This window comes from Bufo bufo, chromosome 4, assembly GCF_905171765.1.
Source record: "Bufo bufo chromosome 4, aBufBuf1.1, whole genome shotgun sequence".
NCBI lineage: Eukaryota > Metazoa > Chordata > Amphibia > Anura > Bufonidae > Bufo > Bufo bufo.
Window position 1 is genome coordinate 465829618 of NC_053392.1, and position 18150 is coordinate 465847767.

Sequence of the window (18150 nt, forward strand, 5' to 3'; positions counted from 1 at the left end):
AAATATATAGCACTATATTCAATATAGTGCTATATATATATTTTTTTCAATATTCATCATTTTTTTCCATCTGATATGAACACTATACACTGTTCACTTCAGATGGGAAAAAATGACGAATATTTTAAAAAAAATAATATATAGCACTATATTCAATATAGTGCTATATATTTGTTTTCTAGAATATTCGTAATTTTTTTCCATCTGAAGTCATAATTCCTCCCTGCTTAAGTTGCTTGTGGGCCAATGACTCATTGGCCCACAAGCAAGAAGCAGGGAGGAATCGTGTTCAGATGGAAAAAATGACGAATAGTCGAAAAACTAATATATAGCACTATATTCTAAATATTCGCCCATTCTCGAAGTTGCGATATTCGAGATAAAAATTTGCTTTTCAAATATTCACGCTCAACACTAATTTGGTGGAAGCAGGTATATCTCACCCCTTAATCAGTATTTTGTGGAAGCAGGTATGTCAAATCCCTTAATCAGTATTTTGTAGAAACAGGTATATCGCACCCCTCAATCAGTATTTTGTGGAAGCAGGTATATCGCACCCCTCAATCAGTATTTTGTGGAAGCAGGTACATAGAACCCCTTAATCAGTATTTTTGTGGAAGCAGGTATATCGCAACCCTTAATCAGTATTTTGTAGAAGCAGGTATATAGAACCCCTTAATCAGTATTTTTGTGGAAGCAGGTATATCGCATCCCTTAATCAGTATTTTGTAGAAGCAGGTACATTCCACCCCTCAATCAGTATTTTGTGGAAATAGGTAAAAAGAACACCTGAATCAATATTTAGTGGAAGCAGGTATATCGCACCCCTCAATCAGTATTTTGTGGAAGCAGGTATATCAAACCCCTTAATCCGTATTTAGTGGAAGAAGGTATATCGCACCCCTCAATCAGTATATTGTGAAAGCAGGTATATAGAACCCCTTAACCAGTTTTTTGTAGAAGCAGGTATATTGCACCCCTCAATCAGTATTTTGTGGAAACAGGTATATAGAACCCCTGAATCAATATTTGGTGTAAGCAGGTATATCGCATCCCTCAATCATTATTTTGTGGAAGCATGGTATATCAAACCCCTTAATCAGTATTTTGTGGAAGCAGAAAAATCGCACCCCTCAATCTGTATTTTGTGGAAGCAGGTATATCAAACCCCTTAATCTGTATATTGTAGAAACAGGTATATCGCACCCCTCAATCAGTATTTTGTGGAAGCAGTTATATCGCACCCCTCAATCAGTATTTTGTGGAAGCAGGTATATAGAACCCCTTAATCAGTATTTTTGTGGAAGCAGGTATATTGCATCCCTCAATCAGTATTTTGTAGAAGCATGTATATCCCACCCCTCAATCAGTATTTTGTGTAAGCAGGTATATAGAACCTCTTAATCAGTATTTTGTGGAAGCAGTTATATCGCACCCCTCAATCAGTTTTTTGTGAAAGCAGGTATATAGAACGCCTTAACCAGTTTTTTGTAGAAGCAGGTATATTGCACCCCTCAATCAGTATTTTGTGGAAACAGGAATATAGAACCCCTAAATCAATATTTGGTGTAAGCAGGTATATCGCACCCCTCAATCATCATTTTGTGGAAGCATGGTATATCAAACCCCTTAATCAGTATTTTGTGGAAGCAGGTATATCGCACCCCTCAATTAGTTTTTTGGGGCAACATGTATATCACACCCGTTGCAAATAGTTGTTCCAATAACGCTTGTCCCTCTATATACCTGCGGTATCACAGCAGAACCGCACACAACTGCTGCAGAATACAAATGCACTATAATTTACTTTCTATGTTAGAAAGTATATTATAAGTATATCACACCCCTCAGTATATCACACCTATCGATAGCACACCTATACCAGTCCTTAAAAGGACTTTTGTGGCCCTATTAGCTAGCGCTTGGTGTCCCTACCAGTCTGTCCCTGCTCCACAAAGCAGCCTCTCCCTACACTGGCAAAACACAGAATGTAAAATGGGTTATTTTATAGGGTGGGGGTGTGTCCATGTTCTGAAGCGTCTCAATTGGCAGTCCTGTCCCACCTGATGGATATGTCATGGGTCAGAGTTCAGTGCAATGCAAAAGAATATGGCGCATGCGAACATCGCCATATGTTCGCATGTTCAGTGAATCGCGAACGAGCAAAGTTCGCCGCGAAACGACCGCCGGGCGAACCGCAAGGCCATCTCTAGCGACGGGCTCCTTATCTCTGCTCTCTGACTTTATAAACACTTATTATAGCTCAGTTCTTTTGTTACTGATAATAATGTGGCTTAAATAAGTGTTTATGACCTCTTAGTAGTTTAAAGATAAGGTTTTTAAATGATTGGCACAAAGTACCAGTCACCCAGCTAGAAAAACAGTTAACTGTTTGTGACAGAACAGCTCAATATTTTTAATAAAGACCAATTGAAAAAATTTATTTTTTGCCAAAAATGAGTAACATGCAATCATAAAAAAGAATTAGGCTACTTTCACACCTGCGTTCAGGTGTCCGCTCGTGAGCTCCGTTTGAAGGGGCTCACGAGCGGTCCTGAACGCAGCCGTTCAGCTCTAATGCATCCTCAGTGGATGCGGATCCGCTGAGAATGCATCCGCCTGCCAGCGTTCAGCCTCCGCTCCGCTCAGTGAGCGGACACCCGAACGCTGCTTGCAGCGTTCGGGTGTCCGCCTGGCTGTGCGGAGGCGAGCGGATCCGTCCAGACTTATAATGGAAGTCAATGGGGACGGATCCGCTTGAAGATGACACCATATGGCTCAATCTTCAAGCGGATCCGTTCCCCATTGACTTTCAATGTAAAGTCTGAACGGATCCGCTCAGGCTACTTTCAGACTTAGAAAATTTTCTAAGTTATAATGCAGACGGATCCGTTCTGAACGGATGCGAACGTCTGCATTATAGGAGCGGATCCGTCTGATGAAACATCAGACGGATCCGCTCCGAACGCTAGTGTGAAAGTAGCCTTACCTCCAAAGGTGTACATAATAGCCTTTAAGCTTCTTTACAGCGCTTTTTTTTTATAGATAAATATATAAATAATTTACACGTAGAAATAGCCATCTGTATATTTTGTATCTCTTTCAACTTTTGTTTGTTATGCATGAGGAATGCATCCATTTTCCTTATTTGCTTTGTTCACTGTTTAAAAATGTAGTATGCTGTAAGTTTTAAGTGATATTAAGTTGTATTTACCAAAGAATATGTTTTACTACTTAAAGCTGGTCAGGTTAGTTCAAATTTCAATGGCTTTTTAAAGGGTACATTAAAAATACACAAATGCTGTTTCTTATATAGGGAAATGTTAAAGATTCAGAATGTACAGCTCTGTATATGTTTCATTTTGTACTGCACAGGATCTGTAAGATTTTTTGGACCACAGTTTATTTCCAGAATATAAATACTCTGCAAAACACTTAAAGGAGTTCTCCCAAGATTTAAATATATCCCCTATCCACAGGATAAGGGATCATTCCACATAGAAAACTTGCAATGAGTAAAACTTCCAAGACTTTACTTTGGTTATATTAAAAAGAGCCACAGTGTCAAGACTCCCCTAATGCTTACGCATTTCAATCACATCTTCTACAGTATAAAGCATCACTGAGATCATCACATAAGCATTAATGCAGTCAAGATGCTGTGGCTCATTCAATATAAACGAATCTTGGAAGTTGCCCGTGCACCAGGATTTGTCCCTTGCTGGCAAGCTGTCTGATTGGTGGGAGTCCATTTGCTGCATACTGCTGCTTCAGTCATTTCTGTGGAACCTTTGGAGATAGAAAAGAAGGATTCCCGGTGGTCTGACTCCTACCAATCAGACACATCCCCTGTCCTGTGCATAGATCGGCGGGGGTCTGTTTAAGGAAACAGCGCGCACAGTGCTCACGTGCCATTTCCCTTCTCTCTTCCTGCATGCTGTGGTACAGCTGATCACCGGGGGTGTTGGGTGTCGTACCCCCACTGATCTGATATTGATGACCTATCCTAAGGATAGATCATCAATATTTAAAGCCCGGGCAACCTCTTTAAGAAGTCAGGAAGACGAGGTAGGTCATTCACTACAGACCTCAAAGTCCTCATAAATCCTACATGTATTAAACTTAAGTAAAAAAATATCAGTTGGTATGTAGACCTATAGACAATTAACAATATACTAGTAAAGTCCATTCATATTTGGCCCCTACTGTCATCTAAAACCAAATGGCCAAGTGTTCATGCATGTCTTAGCAGTGGAACTCTACTTATGAGACCCTTCAGGACCATGGATATGTGTGTGTCTCTTATCAAAATAACCCTTTAGCTACCATTTTTTGTTATTATAGTAGCTCTCTGCCTTACCAAGATTATGACCCCTTGATTTATAATATACACTAAAACCTTCAACAATTGAATATATGTTTTTTGGGTTTCATTCCAGTTTAAAAAGAACTTAGCAACTATATATCTACATAGTTTAAGTACTGTCAACAATTGCTACAATAGTTGATATAGTATAGTATGATTATTTTATTTACAGCATATCATATCAAACTATAGTTATGTCTTGCCATATATGCTTTTATCTGTTTTGTTTGTATTTTTGCCAGCTACTGTAACTCCCTCTTTGCCACCCGCTTTGATCACTACTAATATAACCACATATAACCCTCTACCTGGTAAGAATTTATGTCATGGTTTGTCAAGTATTTGTATAGAAATTGGAGAAGATTAATCTGGGCATTTACCTTTTCTATTGCAGGGAACCTATCACACTGAACTTGTAGTCCTATCTGAGTAGATCAGGAAGAGCTGAACAGATTGGTACAGATTATGTAGTTTTGTGGGGAAAGAGCAGAGATCTCAATGAATTGATTAAAACTTACACAGAATCTTTGCCCACAAAACTGAACATCAATTGGCTCAGCCCTTCTATTGTATAACATGCTCTCTGTACTATGCTCAATATGAGAGGTCCCCTTTAAGGCATGCAGGACTACTATATACTGCCATCTTTATATAATTGTGCAAGTAAAGTAAGGTAGGGGGCGGCACTACTACACCAGCTGGGCGCACATAGAATGAGACGCTGGCGTGGCTGAGAGAGGACACACACGAACGGAGGTGCTCAGCTGGACATAGCAGATGAGGTACAAGGCGTAATCAGTGTAGAAGTGAAAACAGGCAGCGGCACTCACCCGTGTGTAGTAGACAGCTTTATTTCTCAAAGTTACATCAGGCAGGGGGCGGACAGATCCAGAGCACGCATTGAACAGCGGCGGCCGTTTCGCGCTACATGCGCTTCTTCTGGCTGTGCGTCAATGCGTGCTTGCGCATCGCTCCTTTTAAATGCTGGCGCAGGCCGTTGCCATGGAAATTGACAACCCAGGCTGCGTCTGCATAAAGGGAATGACTGAAAATACTATAAATGTGAGTATAAAAACAATGACATGTGCAACGTCATGGATCATAAACAATACAAACACTATGACAATATGCTAATACATAAGATATTATAAAAAGGGGCTGAGATCGTTCCTGTCATTCATACCCAGTTCCCCTAGGGCTTGTGTACGTAGTACCCATCTAGCCTCTCTCTGTAGGAGTAGACGATGTCTGTCTCCTCCTTGTGGGGGCGTGGGTACGGTTTCTAAACCTGAGAAGGAGATACAGCTAATGTCACCATCATGGGCTCTTCTCACATGTTCTATGAGTCTCGGACATCCTTTTCCTGTCCTAATGGAATTAAAATGTTCCCTGACTCGTTCATACAGGCATCTTATCGTCTTCCCTATGTAGAAGCGTCCACACGTGCACAATAGTAAATATACTACGTAAGTACTGCGGCAATTGATAAAGGTATTAACTTTGTGTGAAATGCCGGCAAACTCAACACATTTCTTCTGAGAATTACTAGTGCACAGTGAGCAGCTTCCACACCTGAAGTTGCCCTTGGGAAGGTTACTATTAAGCCAGTTCTTGCTCCTATCTGATTGGAACCTACTCCTGACAAGCTTGTCTTTCACAGTATGACTCCTTCTAAAGGAAATCAGGGGTTTCTGCTGTGTCAATTCATTTAGAGTTGCATCCCTTCTTAAGACGTCCCAATTTTTAAATATGACTGACCGTATGCGTTCAGCCATAGGGCTATACTTAAATGAAAATGCAAATCTGGCGCTCTTTTTCCCCCTTTTGGTCTGATCCTTTTTCTCATATCCACTTTTCAGAAGACTATCTTGTGTGAAGTTTTGTTCCACTCGTTCCATCTCCCTCTCTAGTACCTTTTCCGGATAGCCTCTCCTAACCAGTCGCTGTTTAAGATCCTGAGCCTGTCTGTGGTATCCACTGTCTGTGCTGTTGATACGTCTCAATCTAATGAATTGACCGTAAGGTACGGATTTCTTGACACTCTGTGGATGGAAGCTGTCGTGGTGGAGCAAGGAGTTGGTCGCCGTGGGCTTGCGAAAGCCCTCCGTGACCAACCCGTCGCCTTCCACCAGGACAGCCACATCCAAGAATTCTAACCTATTGCTTTCTCCCCAAAAACATGTCGGACAAACTTTTCCCATTATCTCCAGCCAAGCCATCCTGGTATTTCTTGCCCAAGGTTCACAAGTCGCTGAGCCATCCCCCGGGACGCCCTATCGTCGCGGGGATTGGCTCAGCGACCGAGCCTTTGTCCAAATATTTGGACTGGCTCTTGAGACCAGCACTCACCAGCGCCCCTGCGTACCTCAGGGACACTAATGATTTTTTACTAGCCCTCAGGGAGATATGCTGGCAACAAGACTACCAGTTGGTGTCCCTCGATGTGGAAAGCCTCTACACCCGCATCCCACATGATGCGGGTGTCGAGGCGGTCCTTGACATCGTGGCGAACCTGGGTAAGAGTGATTTATACCGTGAATTCGTTGGCGAGGCACTTAAGTTTATTTTAACTAATAATACTTTCCAGTTTGGGAACGAGTGGTTCAGACAAAGAGTGGGTACGGCTATGGGGACTCCCGTCTCCTGTACATTTGCTAATATGTACCTTGCCAGACTAGAGGACAGGTATGTTTACTCTACCAATAACCCTTTCCTTTCTAAGCTTAAAACGTATCTACGTTTTGTAGATGATGTGTTTCTAGTCTGGGAAGGTACAGAACAAGAATGTGGTGAATTTGTTAAGTATCTCAATGAGAATGATATGGGCATGACCTTTACCCTCAATTTCGGAGGCAATAGGTTAGAATTCTTGGATGTGGCTGTCCAGGTGGAAGGCGACGGGTTGGTCACGGAGGGCTTTCGCAAGCCCACGGCGACCAACTCCTTGCTCCACCACGACAGCTTCCATCCACAGAGTGTCAAGAAATCCGTACCTTACGGTCAATTCATTAGATTGAGACGTATCAACAGCACAGACAGTGGATACCACAGACAGGCTCAGGATCTTAAACAGCGACTGGTTAGGAGAGGCTATCCGGAAAAGGTACTAGAGAGGGAGATGGAACGAGTGGAACAAAACTTCACACAAGATAGTCTTCTGAAAAGTGGATATGAGAAAAAGGATCAGACCAAAAGGGGGAAAAAGAGCGCCAGATTTGCATTTTCATTTAAGTACAGCCCTATGGCTGAACGCATACGGTCAGTCATATTTAAAAATTGGGACGTCTTAAGAAGGGATGCAACTCTAAATGAATTGACACAGCAGAAACCCCTGATTTCCTTTAGAAGGAGTCATACTGTGAAAGACAAGCTTGTCAGGAGTAGGTTCCAATCAGATAGGAGCAAGAACTGGCTTAATAGTAACCTTCCCAAGGGCAACTTCAGGTGTGGAAGCTGCTCACTGTGCACTAGTAATTCTCAGAAGAAATGTGTTGAGTTTGCCGGCATTTCACACAAAGTTAATACCTTTATCAATTGCCGCAGTACTTACGTAGTATATTTACTATTGTGCACGTGTGGACGCTTCTACATCGGGAAGACGATAAGATACCTTTATGAACGAGTCAGGGAACATTTTAATTCCATTAGGACAGGAAAAGGATGTCCGAGACTCATAGAACATGTGAGAAGAGCCCATGATGGTGACATCAGCTGTATCTCCTTCTCAGGTTTAGAAACCGTACCCACGCCCCCACAAGGAGGAGACAGACATCGTCTACTCCTACAGAGAGAGGCTAGATGGGTACTACATACACAAGCCCTAGGGGAACTGGGTATGAATGACAGGAACGATCTCAGCCCCTTTTTATAATATCTTATGTATTAGCATATTGTCATAGTGTTTGTATTGTTTATGATCCATGACGTTGCACATGTCATTGTTTTTATACTCACATTTATAGTATTTTCAGTCATTCCCTTTATGCAGACGCAGCCTGGGTTGTCAATTTCCATGGCAACGGCCTGCGCCAGCATTTAAAAGGAGCGATGCGCAAGCACGCATTGACGCACAGCCAGAAGAAGCGCATGTAGCGCGAAACGGCCGCCGCTGTTCAATGCGTGCTCTGGATCTGTCCGCCCCCTGCCTCATGTAACTTTGAGAAATAAAGCTGTCTACTACACACGGGTGAGTGCCGCTGCCTGTTTTCACTTCTACACTGATTACGCTTTATATAATTGTGTATTCTAATTCATAATTGCCTAAAGGTACCTGAATGAGCCACTAACTGCTTTTGAATTATTTTTTATTTTTTGGGGGAAATTCCATAAAATGTTGAATATTTTTAAAATACATTTGTTAACATTTTGTATTGAAAATGATTGTTTTCAGTTTTATAGTAGTTATGTCTATATTTATATATTTTGAGTACATTTGAAATGTGGGTTTAATTTTGTATTAGGAGGTCACATAATAATAAAGAATATAATTAAATGTTAATGACCAAATAAACAGAGGTGCCCTTGAATTCATTCAGTCACATCTACACACCAGTTCATCCATGTGTACATATTTAACAAACGTAATATTCAGTAACAGAAATTAACCTATTTGTCCTGCTTGATTTCTGTCTTCAGGTAGTAAAAGAAGATTTTTTTTTTCTGTACCGTAGTCTTTTTATCTGAAAATTGAAAACAACAAAGAGCTGATGAAAATATATTACAGATATAAGGCTACTTTCACACTAGCATTTTTGTTGGATCCGGCAGGGTTCAGCAAAAACACTTCCGTTACTGATACAACCGTCTGCATCCGTTATGAACGGATCCGGTTGTGTTATCTTTAACATAGCCAAGACGGATCCGTCATGAACTCCACTGAAAGTCAATGGGGGACGAATCCGTTTTCTATTGTGTCAGATCCGTCCCCATTGACATACATTGTGGGTCATGACTGATACGTCTTGCTCCGCATCTCAGGACTGAAAGCAAACCGCAGCATGCTGCGGTTTGCTCTCCGGTATGAGAACAGACTCAAATGCATTTTGAAGCATTCCGTTCTGTTCAGTTACGTTTTTGTCCCCATTGACAATGAATGGGGACAAAACTGAAGCGTTTTTTTCCGGTATTGAGACCGAACCTATTATGGATCTCAATACCTTAAAATATTCACGCTAGTGTGAAAGTAGCCTTATAGATTTTATCTTTACTAACAGTAACATGCTGCTTCAATTAAAAGTAGATCTTCAAGAACAGTTTGTTTTTGAAATATTAATAGGTGATGTATGTAGTAACAATGAAAGAAGTTATGATCTGACACCTGTAGTGTCTCTTTATTATTTTAACATGTATATTTATTTCTCTGCTACTTATTCTGCAATTTATTCTTTAGGAAAAAGAATGCATGTTCAATAACACTGATAAATAATTATCATGCTGCATGCTCACTCCTAATTTATTCAACTCTCTCTAATAAGGTTGCCTTGGCCTTTGGCTTTGGCCCCCATCTCAATAGAAAGATCTGTTTTATATATATATATATATATATATATATATACATATAGTTTGCTCTGGTGGTTAGGACTAGCGGATGCAGTATAGAGGCAAAGTACACAGTTCTTGAATCAAACAGTGGTGTTTATTCACACATTGGTGTATAACAAAATGCAGATAAGGTGTATCACAAAACACAGGTGGCTTTGTATTTGTTCACATACAAGGAAAGTCCATAAACAATAAAAGTCACCTTTTCTACTGGGTGTTAATTCACACCCTGTTAGCAGTAAAGTCTCATCAAGTCCATAGGTGGCCTGTTCACCTTTAGAGGGGCCTGAGTCCTCCAGCCCGGCTCAAACCTCAAATCCCAGCACAGCCCTCAGTTCACAGCACACAGACTTCTGAGCTCCACTGTCAGAGGGAGGTAAATCCACACACCTGGCAGTGCTGGTTGTTTTTTTTGCCTGGCAAAAAACAGCCAGGAACATGGGGAGTAGTCACCTACCCAGCACTTTGACTACTCCCAGTAAGAGCCGTCCTGGATCAGCTATGACAGCCATGCTAAATCTCAAGGTGTCAATTTGCAATAGCTGCTTCTGACACATAAAATACCGGCTCTTACTTCACCGAGGAACCTTGGTGACACATACCTTCTTACAATTTATATATTGTATACAGTTTGCCCACAGGTTAAGTAAGGTATGTTCACATATGTCATAATTTACTAAATCCTTTCCATACTGTACATCTGAATACAAGCCTCATTCAGATGTATGGAACAGTGGCAAACATTTCTGCAACAAATTTGGCATGTGGGAACATACGCTAAATATAGTTGCTTTGCTCCCCACAATGGTTTACACATCCTTGTGCATACATCTATGCATAATATGCAGATTATTGAATTGCACCTAATGCTTTATTACACAGTAACTTACCTGCCTAGATTGCTGTTTTATATTGTCACATGCAATGCTTTACCTAATTAGTAGATCCATATAGTCACCACTCAAGCTCACATTTTATTGTGTTTTTCCCAGCTACGGTAACAGCTTCACCATCCACTATGATAACTACTAACATGACTACTAACAGCACAGATAACCCAGAGTCTGGTAAGAGACCCATATTATAATATATCTACCATTATATTTACCAGCATAATTGTCTATATTTATAATCTAGTACATTATTTTTATTTAGAGTATACATTTGTACTATGCATTTCATATTGGGACAGAGCTAATGCTCTAAGAAACTGAAGTGTCAAACTTATCTTTGCAGAGAGACTGGACTTTTATCCATAAGCATTGTATATTACTTTTTACACACTGCATATGCATTTGGATGCAAATTATGTTGACCAAGTCATCTTATGCTTGTTGGATTTGCTTATGTATTTAGTGTTACCGAATTGCAGTATATGTTTGTCTTGACAGAATAGTATTCTTTGTATAATGAACATTTAAGGATTATGGGGCTCATTTACTAATCTGAAATACGCCTAAATTAGGCGTATTTCAGGTGCAGATGGTGGCACAACAGTTAGTTGCATGCTATCTGCGACTTCTCCCCGCTCACGCTAGGTCTAAAACTGTGGACGTGGGCGGAGAAGGGGACGGGCCACTGGGACCGTCTGATTTACCATGTTCTATGCCTGTTTCAGGTGTAGAAAAAGGTCTAAATGTAAGACAGCTCAGAAGCTGTTCTAGATTTAGAACTGGCACTCGATGCGCTGAAGAAGAGATCGGCGGCTCTTCATAACTTCAGCGGATCAACCACCAGCTATGGGCCTTTTATAAGTAATAGTGTGCCCCTATCACTATATAATGTAGACATTGTTAGCTTTTTCTTTGGAAAGTGTCATGTACTGTAGATACTGTCTTTGTTTTCATCAACTAGACCTTTGTGTCAAATGCAAATCTAATATGAATTTCTAAAGAAATTAATATTGTAATAAATTACAATGAAAGTATTTTACAGACCAAATAAACTTACTAAAGCAAATTTATACTTAAAATAGTTGCCTGCTTTAAACATTTTCTTGTCAGAAGAGGCCCCCCCTGAAAATAAATTTGTCACAGGGTGTCCTACTGCTGGAAATACCAGAGATCAGCTATAAACTGTATGGTAATCTAAGGAAATAAAGCCTTTCACAGTGTACTGTATATTGAAATCCATGGGCTATGCATAAGGAATGCTCTTTGAAGCCATTCTCCACTGTGACTAATAGAGCAGGGTCCCGAATGTGACTCATCTCTATTAGAATGCCAGAATACTGTATTTGAAAATGGGTTTTCTGAACCAGATAAACCTTTTAAGCATTTGCAGTTCAGGTATAGTTTAGCAATGACATTGAAAAACCAATACAATTGCTGACATAGCATTAACCAATGAATAGTTCAATTTAATAAAGTTGTTTATATGTTTGGATAAAGCAGAAATGTGAGGTTCACTTTTGGTGATCGAAAGCAAACCTCCACTCTGTTCAGAATATGCATTTATAGCAATACTTGTTAGTAGAATCACTCGCTTTTTTGGTCAACAATCCTACTGTAAGGATAGGACCATACATGGCCACTGGTGGGCTGTTGAGCTGTGCCTGCGACATAGTTACCCACATGACCATGCAACTCTCAACTGTTTTCTATGGATAATTAAAAATTGATTGTCAGTGACTTGTCTATTGTAAATGGCTGTCTCGTTCAGTAGGTTTACCCACAAAACTCTGCAGCTATTAACAATAAGCAAAGGATTGCCAAGCAATATTTAATGATCTATAGCAAACAATTGCTAATTGCATGGCTATGTGGTTTTCAGCCATGACTCAGTCATATGTCAGTTGCCCACTGGCCGCCACCTCTGGCACTACCATAATACAGGAATGAATTATTAGGAGAAGAATAATTTTACATTAGTCATGTAGCTTTGAATAGACTGAAATTGAAGCCACAGGTCATATGATTTATCCATATATGCCTTAGGAGACATTCTGTCAATACAATTGTCAGGACATTGTTGCTTATACAAGTATCTACTATATAAACGAAGCTTTGACTTAGGTGCACCAAAGTTTAGGTTTTTATTCAATCAAGTTGAGTGCTTAATATAGTCTTTAGAATCACATATGTTTCAAGTAAAATTTAGTTTGCCAAGCTGACAGGAATGTACTTTTGTTGCAAGTAACCACTTTTTTTCAATCCATTTATTGTATGGAACACATGCAGATCTGCAGGAACTGAAAGTCCCTGCTGCATTTCCCATCAGAATGAAGAGAAACACGGTTACACATCCTTGGGAAGGATGGCAACTACAAATGCAAGACTCAAAAATAAAAGGTGTAAGAAGTATAGGGATTATTTCTACTCCGATTGTGTGGCCAGTAAAGCAAAGACCAGCATCTTCAGAAAAAAGTACAAGCAAAATCCATATCAACTTCTGGTTAAGGACAACTCCTTCACTTTCATCTACAAGTCATAGGATAACAACAATGGTCACTACAGTGGATGAAGCAACCAAAGACAACGAGTCTACTAACAAAGTGTTTTTTAGTAATATTCCAAGCAAGTGGCCTTCTCTGTTGTTTGGCAGAGATGAAGTCTCACAAATGGAGACAAGAGGTTCTGGAAGTAAAGATGAAGGGCAAAATATTTCTGTGAAGGAACCGGATAATATGTTTTTCAGTAGTACACAGATTAGCAACATTAATAATAATAGTTTGAATCAAACATGGTGGTCACAATGGATTAGGCCAAATTTTTACAATTTTACTCCACCCTTGAATGCTAAAATCATTGTAAAGCACAGCAATGAGTACAGTAAAATGGCAGAGTATCTCTTTAGTGATTATGCAAGTGGGAATCAAGATACTAATGCTGAAGACAAATATATTCTTGATATTTCATCTGAAAATAACAGCACAACAGGTAAACTGCCATTTTTAATAAATGCCTCATATATATTGTCCTCTGTGGTGGAACCCACAGAAGAGTACTTGAAGTTAGAAAGAGCTAAAAATAATAGAGGGCTTGAGAGGCTTGTTGGTTCTCAAGCTAGTTATGGAATGCATGGTTTGAAAAACACAGAAGATGCAAAGGCTAATGTCACTTTGTTTAATGAACCTCTGAATGGTGCACATACTACTCAGTCAAATTATTTAGCACCTCCAATATTAAGGAATCAAGTAATGCATTCTGTACATACACAAAACATTCTTTTTGCAGAAAGTGTGTCTTGTGATGTTGTCTCCAGATGTACCACAGTGTACAATATATTACCTACTCAATCAAAACTGCTTCTTGGAAGCTTACTGGCTCACAGAGCAAATATGCACCATCTAAGTATCACCAATATGCAAGATATCTTATATCCAACACAAAGTACGACAGAAGAGTTGTCACCAACACGAACATTAGATCATGAAGGATTATATAGTACAGTCTTAAATATAGATGGTTTGCCCTCAAATAGGCAAACTATGACTTTGCCTGAAGCAGAAAACAGTGGTGTTCTGAATTCAAAACAGGAAGAGGAGTACAATTTATTGACCTCAAGTTATGAAGTGTCTGATTCTCAGTGGAAGTACTTTACACCAAACTATGAGAAATCCAATTTTGAATTGTACATGGATGGTCCAACCACTGAACTTCCATTTGATACTTCAACTAGTAAAATAGTTACCCCATGCCAAACTGCTGAGATCACTGACTATGAAAAACAAGTTGATGCTGTGGAGTATTCTGGTGAGGATGATTTTTTGGAAGCTGAAAAGTTGTATTTAGTGTCTAGGAGTCACATAGTTGAATCTAATGCTGTGAATAAAGGACTTTTACATATGAACACTAGTTTTAACCTGGCCCCAACAAATACTGTATTAAATTATTTGCAAACAGAGTTTATTGACCAGTCAGTAGATAATGATTTTATTATTCGAAATACATCTGCAAATAACTTAGATATGAGCACTTTGGAAAACACAACACAGTTTAAGCTTTCTTCTCTGCTATCCGTAAGTGATAGAAAACCTGTAGGTGAATCTGATATCAGTACTTCCATGAAAGGACATTTTTTTCAACCATCCCTTGCTAGTTCTACTACTGAGGCTGACAAAGTCAAAGTTATACCATGCACTATTCAGGTTTTGTTGAATCCCGACCAGCAGGAGCCGCAAGAAAATGTTCATCCAGAATTTACTGAACCTCAGGGGACATTGCATATTAAAGATATATCAAACCAAGCAGGTGAGATAAGTATCTTGACAGCAAATAGTGCTTTCAATGATAATTTAAAGCAAACAAATTTTCTCAGTAAGGCAAACTCATTAGAAGTTGGATACAGCAGCTATATTGCAACACCTCCACTGGTGTATGATCAGTTGTCACCTACGTCTCAAACTCATTTCATGAACAATGGTCACCAACTATCTATGAAAACCATGTTACCATCTTCAAACACAAAGGCCCCGAATGATGTAAATGTTACCCAGAATCTTCCGACCACAAGCTCATTAATAAACACTGTGTGGAATTATTGGAAAATTACAACCTTATCCAGTGATCCAGGAAGGTCAATCAGCACTGTGGGAAACTATGAGCAAACACTGTTAACAAGTATAGATAGTTTTGCATCAGCCACATTAGGATTTCCAGACTCCAATCTAATGGAGCTTATAAAGGAGAATCTTGCTCCAGAAAATGGACTTTTACATCAGACTACACTTCAAGAAGATTACTTTAATGACACTGGTCAAAAGCTGGTCAGCAATGGACCATTTGATGCAATTACATTGGCTCCACAGCTCCTGCTGTGTTCTTGCAATCATCTCTATGACGATACCTGTTTCTGTGGAGAGGAGGTTAACAGCAGTATGTAGATATATTTTCATAGACTAGACACCCCCTTAATGATAGTCATATTTTCTTAGTAGTTGATTGCTTGATGAAATCTGCAGTAGTAATAAATGTGCTTGTTGTAGAAACTTAGTATTAGTAAGCTGTAGTATTCAGAATGTAATTGAAGCACTTTCATTGTTTTTAAAGGGGAATTTATCTAAGTGGTGAAATTATATAAATATAACGAAAACATAAATGTTAAGTAAAAGCAATTTATGTTGTGTCTCTGTGATAAATCCCCCACTAAAAGTAATAATTCATGATTATACTCTTAGGAGATTGCAAAGTCTGGACACCATGTCAACTTTTTTCAGTTGTGTATTATAGAGTATGTTACATAACGTGCTTCCCATTTATACACATTTTTTCATTTTATACATGGCAGTTAAGGAAAGACAACTCTTACAAAAACTAGACCCATCCCACTAACTTATATAGTGCAGCAATACACACTGGGGGTCATTTCACACATCAGTTTTAGTAAAAACTCTGCTGGAGGAAGATTCAACCAATTTATTAAGAGGCATTGTAGTAGGAGTATTTTTTTAGTTATCATTTAAATCAGTTTTCTGGTGTAAATTGTTGTAAATGTGTCCAGCTGTGGTGGCCCAGTCCCTTCAGTTAAACTCTGGCCACTTTTTATGAAAAATGAGCTAAGAGCAGCATAAAACACAAAAAAGTTGAATTTTTTGTGACAAATGCCATTTGCACCAAAATTTGTTACTTTCTTATGCCACAAACCAGGTGTAAAGCTTTGGTGAATTACCCCAATGACTTTTAGCACATAGTATGTGCTGTACGATTACACCATATAATGAACGGTCCAGGCCACATGCAAAACACGGATTCTGGCTGCCATTTTTTTACTTCTCTAGAAATGTCCAATCCTTGTCCACAAAACAGACAAGAATGGGCCGACAGAAAGGACAAACGGATGTGGACAGCACATGGTGTACTGTCCACATCTTTTGTATCCCCATTGAAATTATTGGGTCTATATCCAATCCGCAAAAAATATTAACTGGATGTGGGTCGAAAATATGGTTGTGTGCATTAGGCCTCATCAGGTAAGCATAAATACAAATTGCTAGATAGATAGATAGATAGACAGATAGATAAGTGGATACAGAAACAGATAGACAGATAGATGTTTATATTTCCCCACCTTCAGTTCATATAAACTTTATTTAAACTTTATCGATTTAAAACTTCACTAATTTAATGTATTATACAAATATATATTTAAGCATATCAATACATTTACTTTAAAACCTAATTGCTCTTGAATATCATTATAAATATTTTGGGCTAGAACTGTAAATATTCCATGTAACAATGTATCAGACCTAAATCGTCACAATTTGAATCCTATTTTTTCTTATATATGTACTATTACCCTCAGGATTAGTTTCCAATGCACACAATAATTCATATGACAAAGGGTCATGTGCTGTCTCTTAGGGTCACTTGGTAGTTTTACCTTTTTTTTGTTGTTGCAAGAAATCTCTAAAAGGATAAATACACATGGTATGGATATTCCACATGGATTTGCTAATGGAAGATCCATAGCAGAATATAGTAGCAGTAAAGTGGACAACATTCTATCAAATCTCTTCAGCGTTCTGAGAAAATTTATCCCACAGCATGTCGTTGTGTATTTGTAGATTTTTTTTACAGATTTGCTGTGGATTCTTCGTATTGACTTCAATGGGGAAGTCATAATCCACAATTAATTAGCAAGGAAAGCTATTGTTGCAGATTTTGATGCAGATAAGTTGTTGTTTCACAATAGCAGATTTTTTTTTTTCAGGTATCACAGGAAAATCTACAGTGGTAAATCCACTTTGCCACTGCAGACTTATTGGGAACTTTTATAGATTTGGTGCAGAATATTTTTGCACCAAATTCGACCTGTGTGCATTTACTTATGTCAGTTATATCAATATTGACTCTTTAAGGACGACTTTTCATATCCTAAGAGAACTAAAGCTGGCTGCATACGGTACCTTTACAGATGGCTCTTCACTATTTCTGGCATTCAGTTTTTTTCTGTTCTAGCTTCAAATGGTGCCATCAGTTTTGGCATCTGATATTAGTGAATTGTCAGATGCACAGTCTCCACTGCCCCGTGTCAATGGAGTTTCACTTCAGCCATTGACACTAGGCAGTGGACACCACCCAGCTGACAATTACTTAGTAACTAATAGCTCAGGGGATATTAGAATTAAAAAAAGGGAACAAGTAAGGATGCACTTGTAAAAGTATGCGGCCAGTTATAGTTCTTTAAGGACATGACAGGTCATATTTAAAGAGAATCTGTCAGCTTCAATATGCCCCCCCCCCAAACTAGAGTAAGAGGTGTATAGTAAAAGTGATGCCAAGTCCAGTTATGTAATTGTT

At 39.1% G+C, this 18150-nt stretch overlaps 1 protein-coding gene across 6 annotated transcripts in view; it reads left to right on the forward strand.

The window, feature by feature from the left end:
- The window catches only part of ADGRG6 (adhesion G protein-coupled receptor G6), a 167678-nt gene that overhangs the window by 96109 nt on the left and 53419 nt on the right, over nucleotides 1-18150 (forward strand). For 4 of the 6 annotated variants that reach the window (XM_040429479.1, XM_040429480.1, XM_040429481.1 and 1 more), the window contains 2 exons: nucleotides 4609-4677; nucleotides 10900-10974. The exons of 1 other annotated variant lie outside the window; for it this stretch is intronic. In XM_040429479.1, coding sequence (XP_040285413.1) covers nucleotides 4609-4677; nucleotides 10900-10974 — 144 coding nt within the window. The remainder of the gene's footprint in view (nucleotides 1-4608; nucleotides 4678-10899; nucleotides 10975-18150) is intronic. One more of the 6 variants, XM_040429483.1, reaches the window with a different exon arrangement.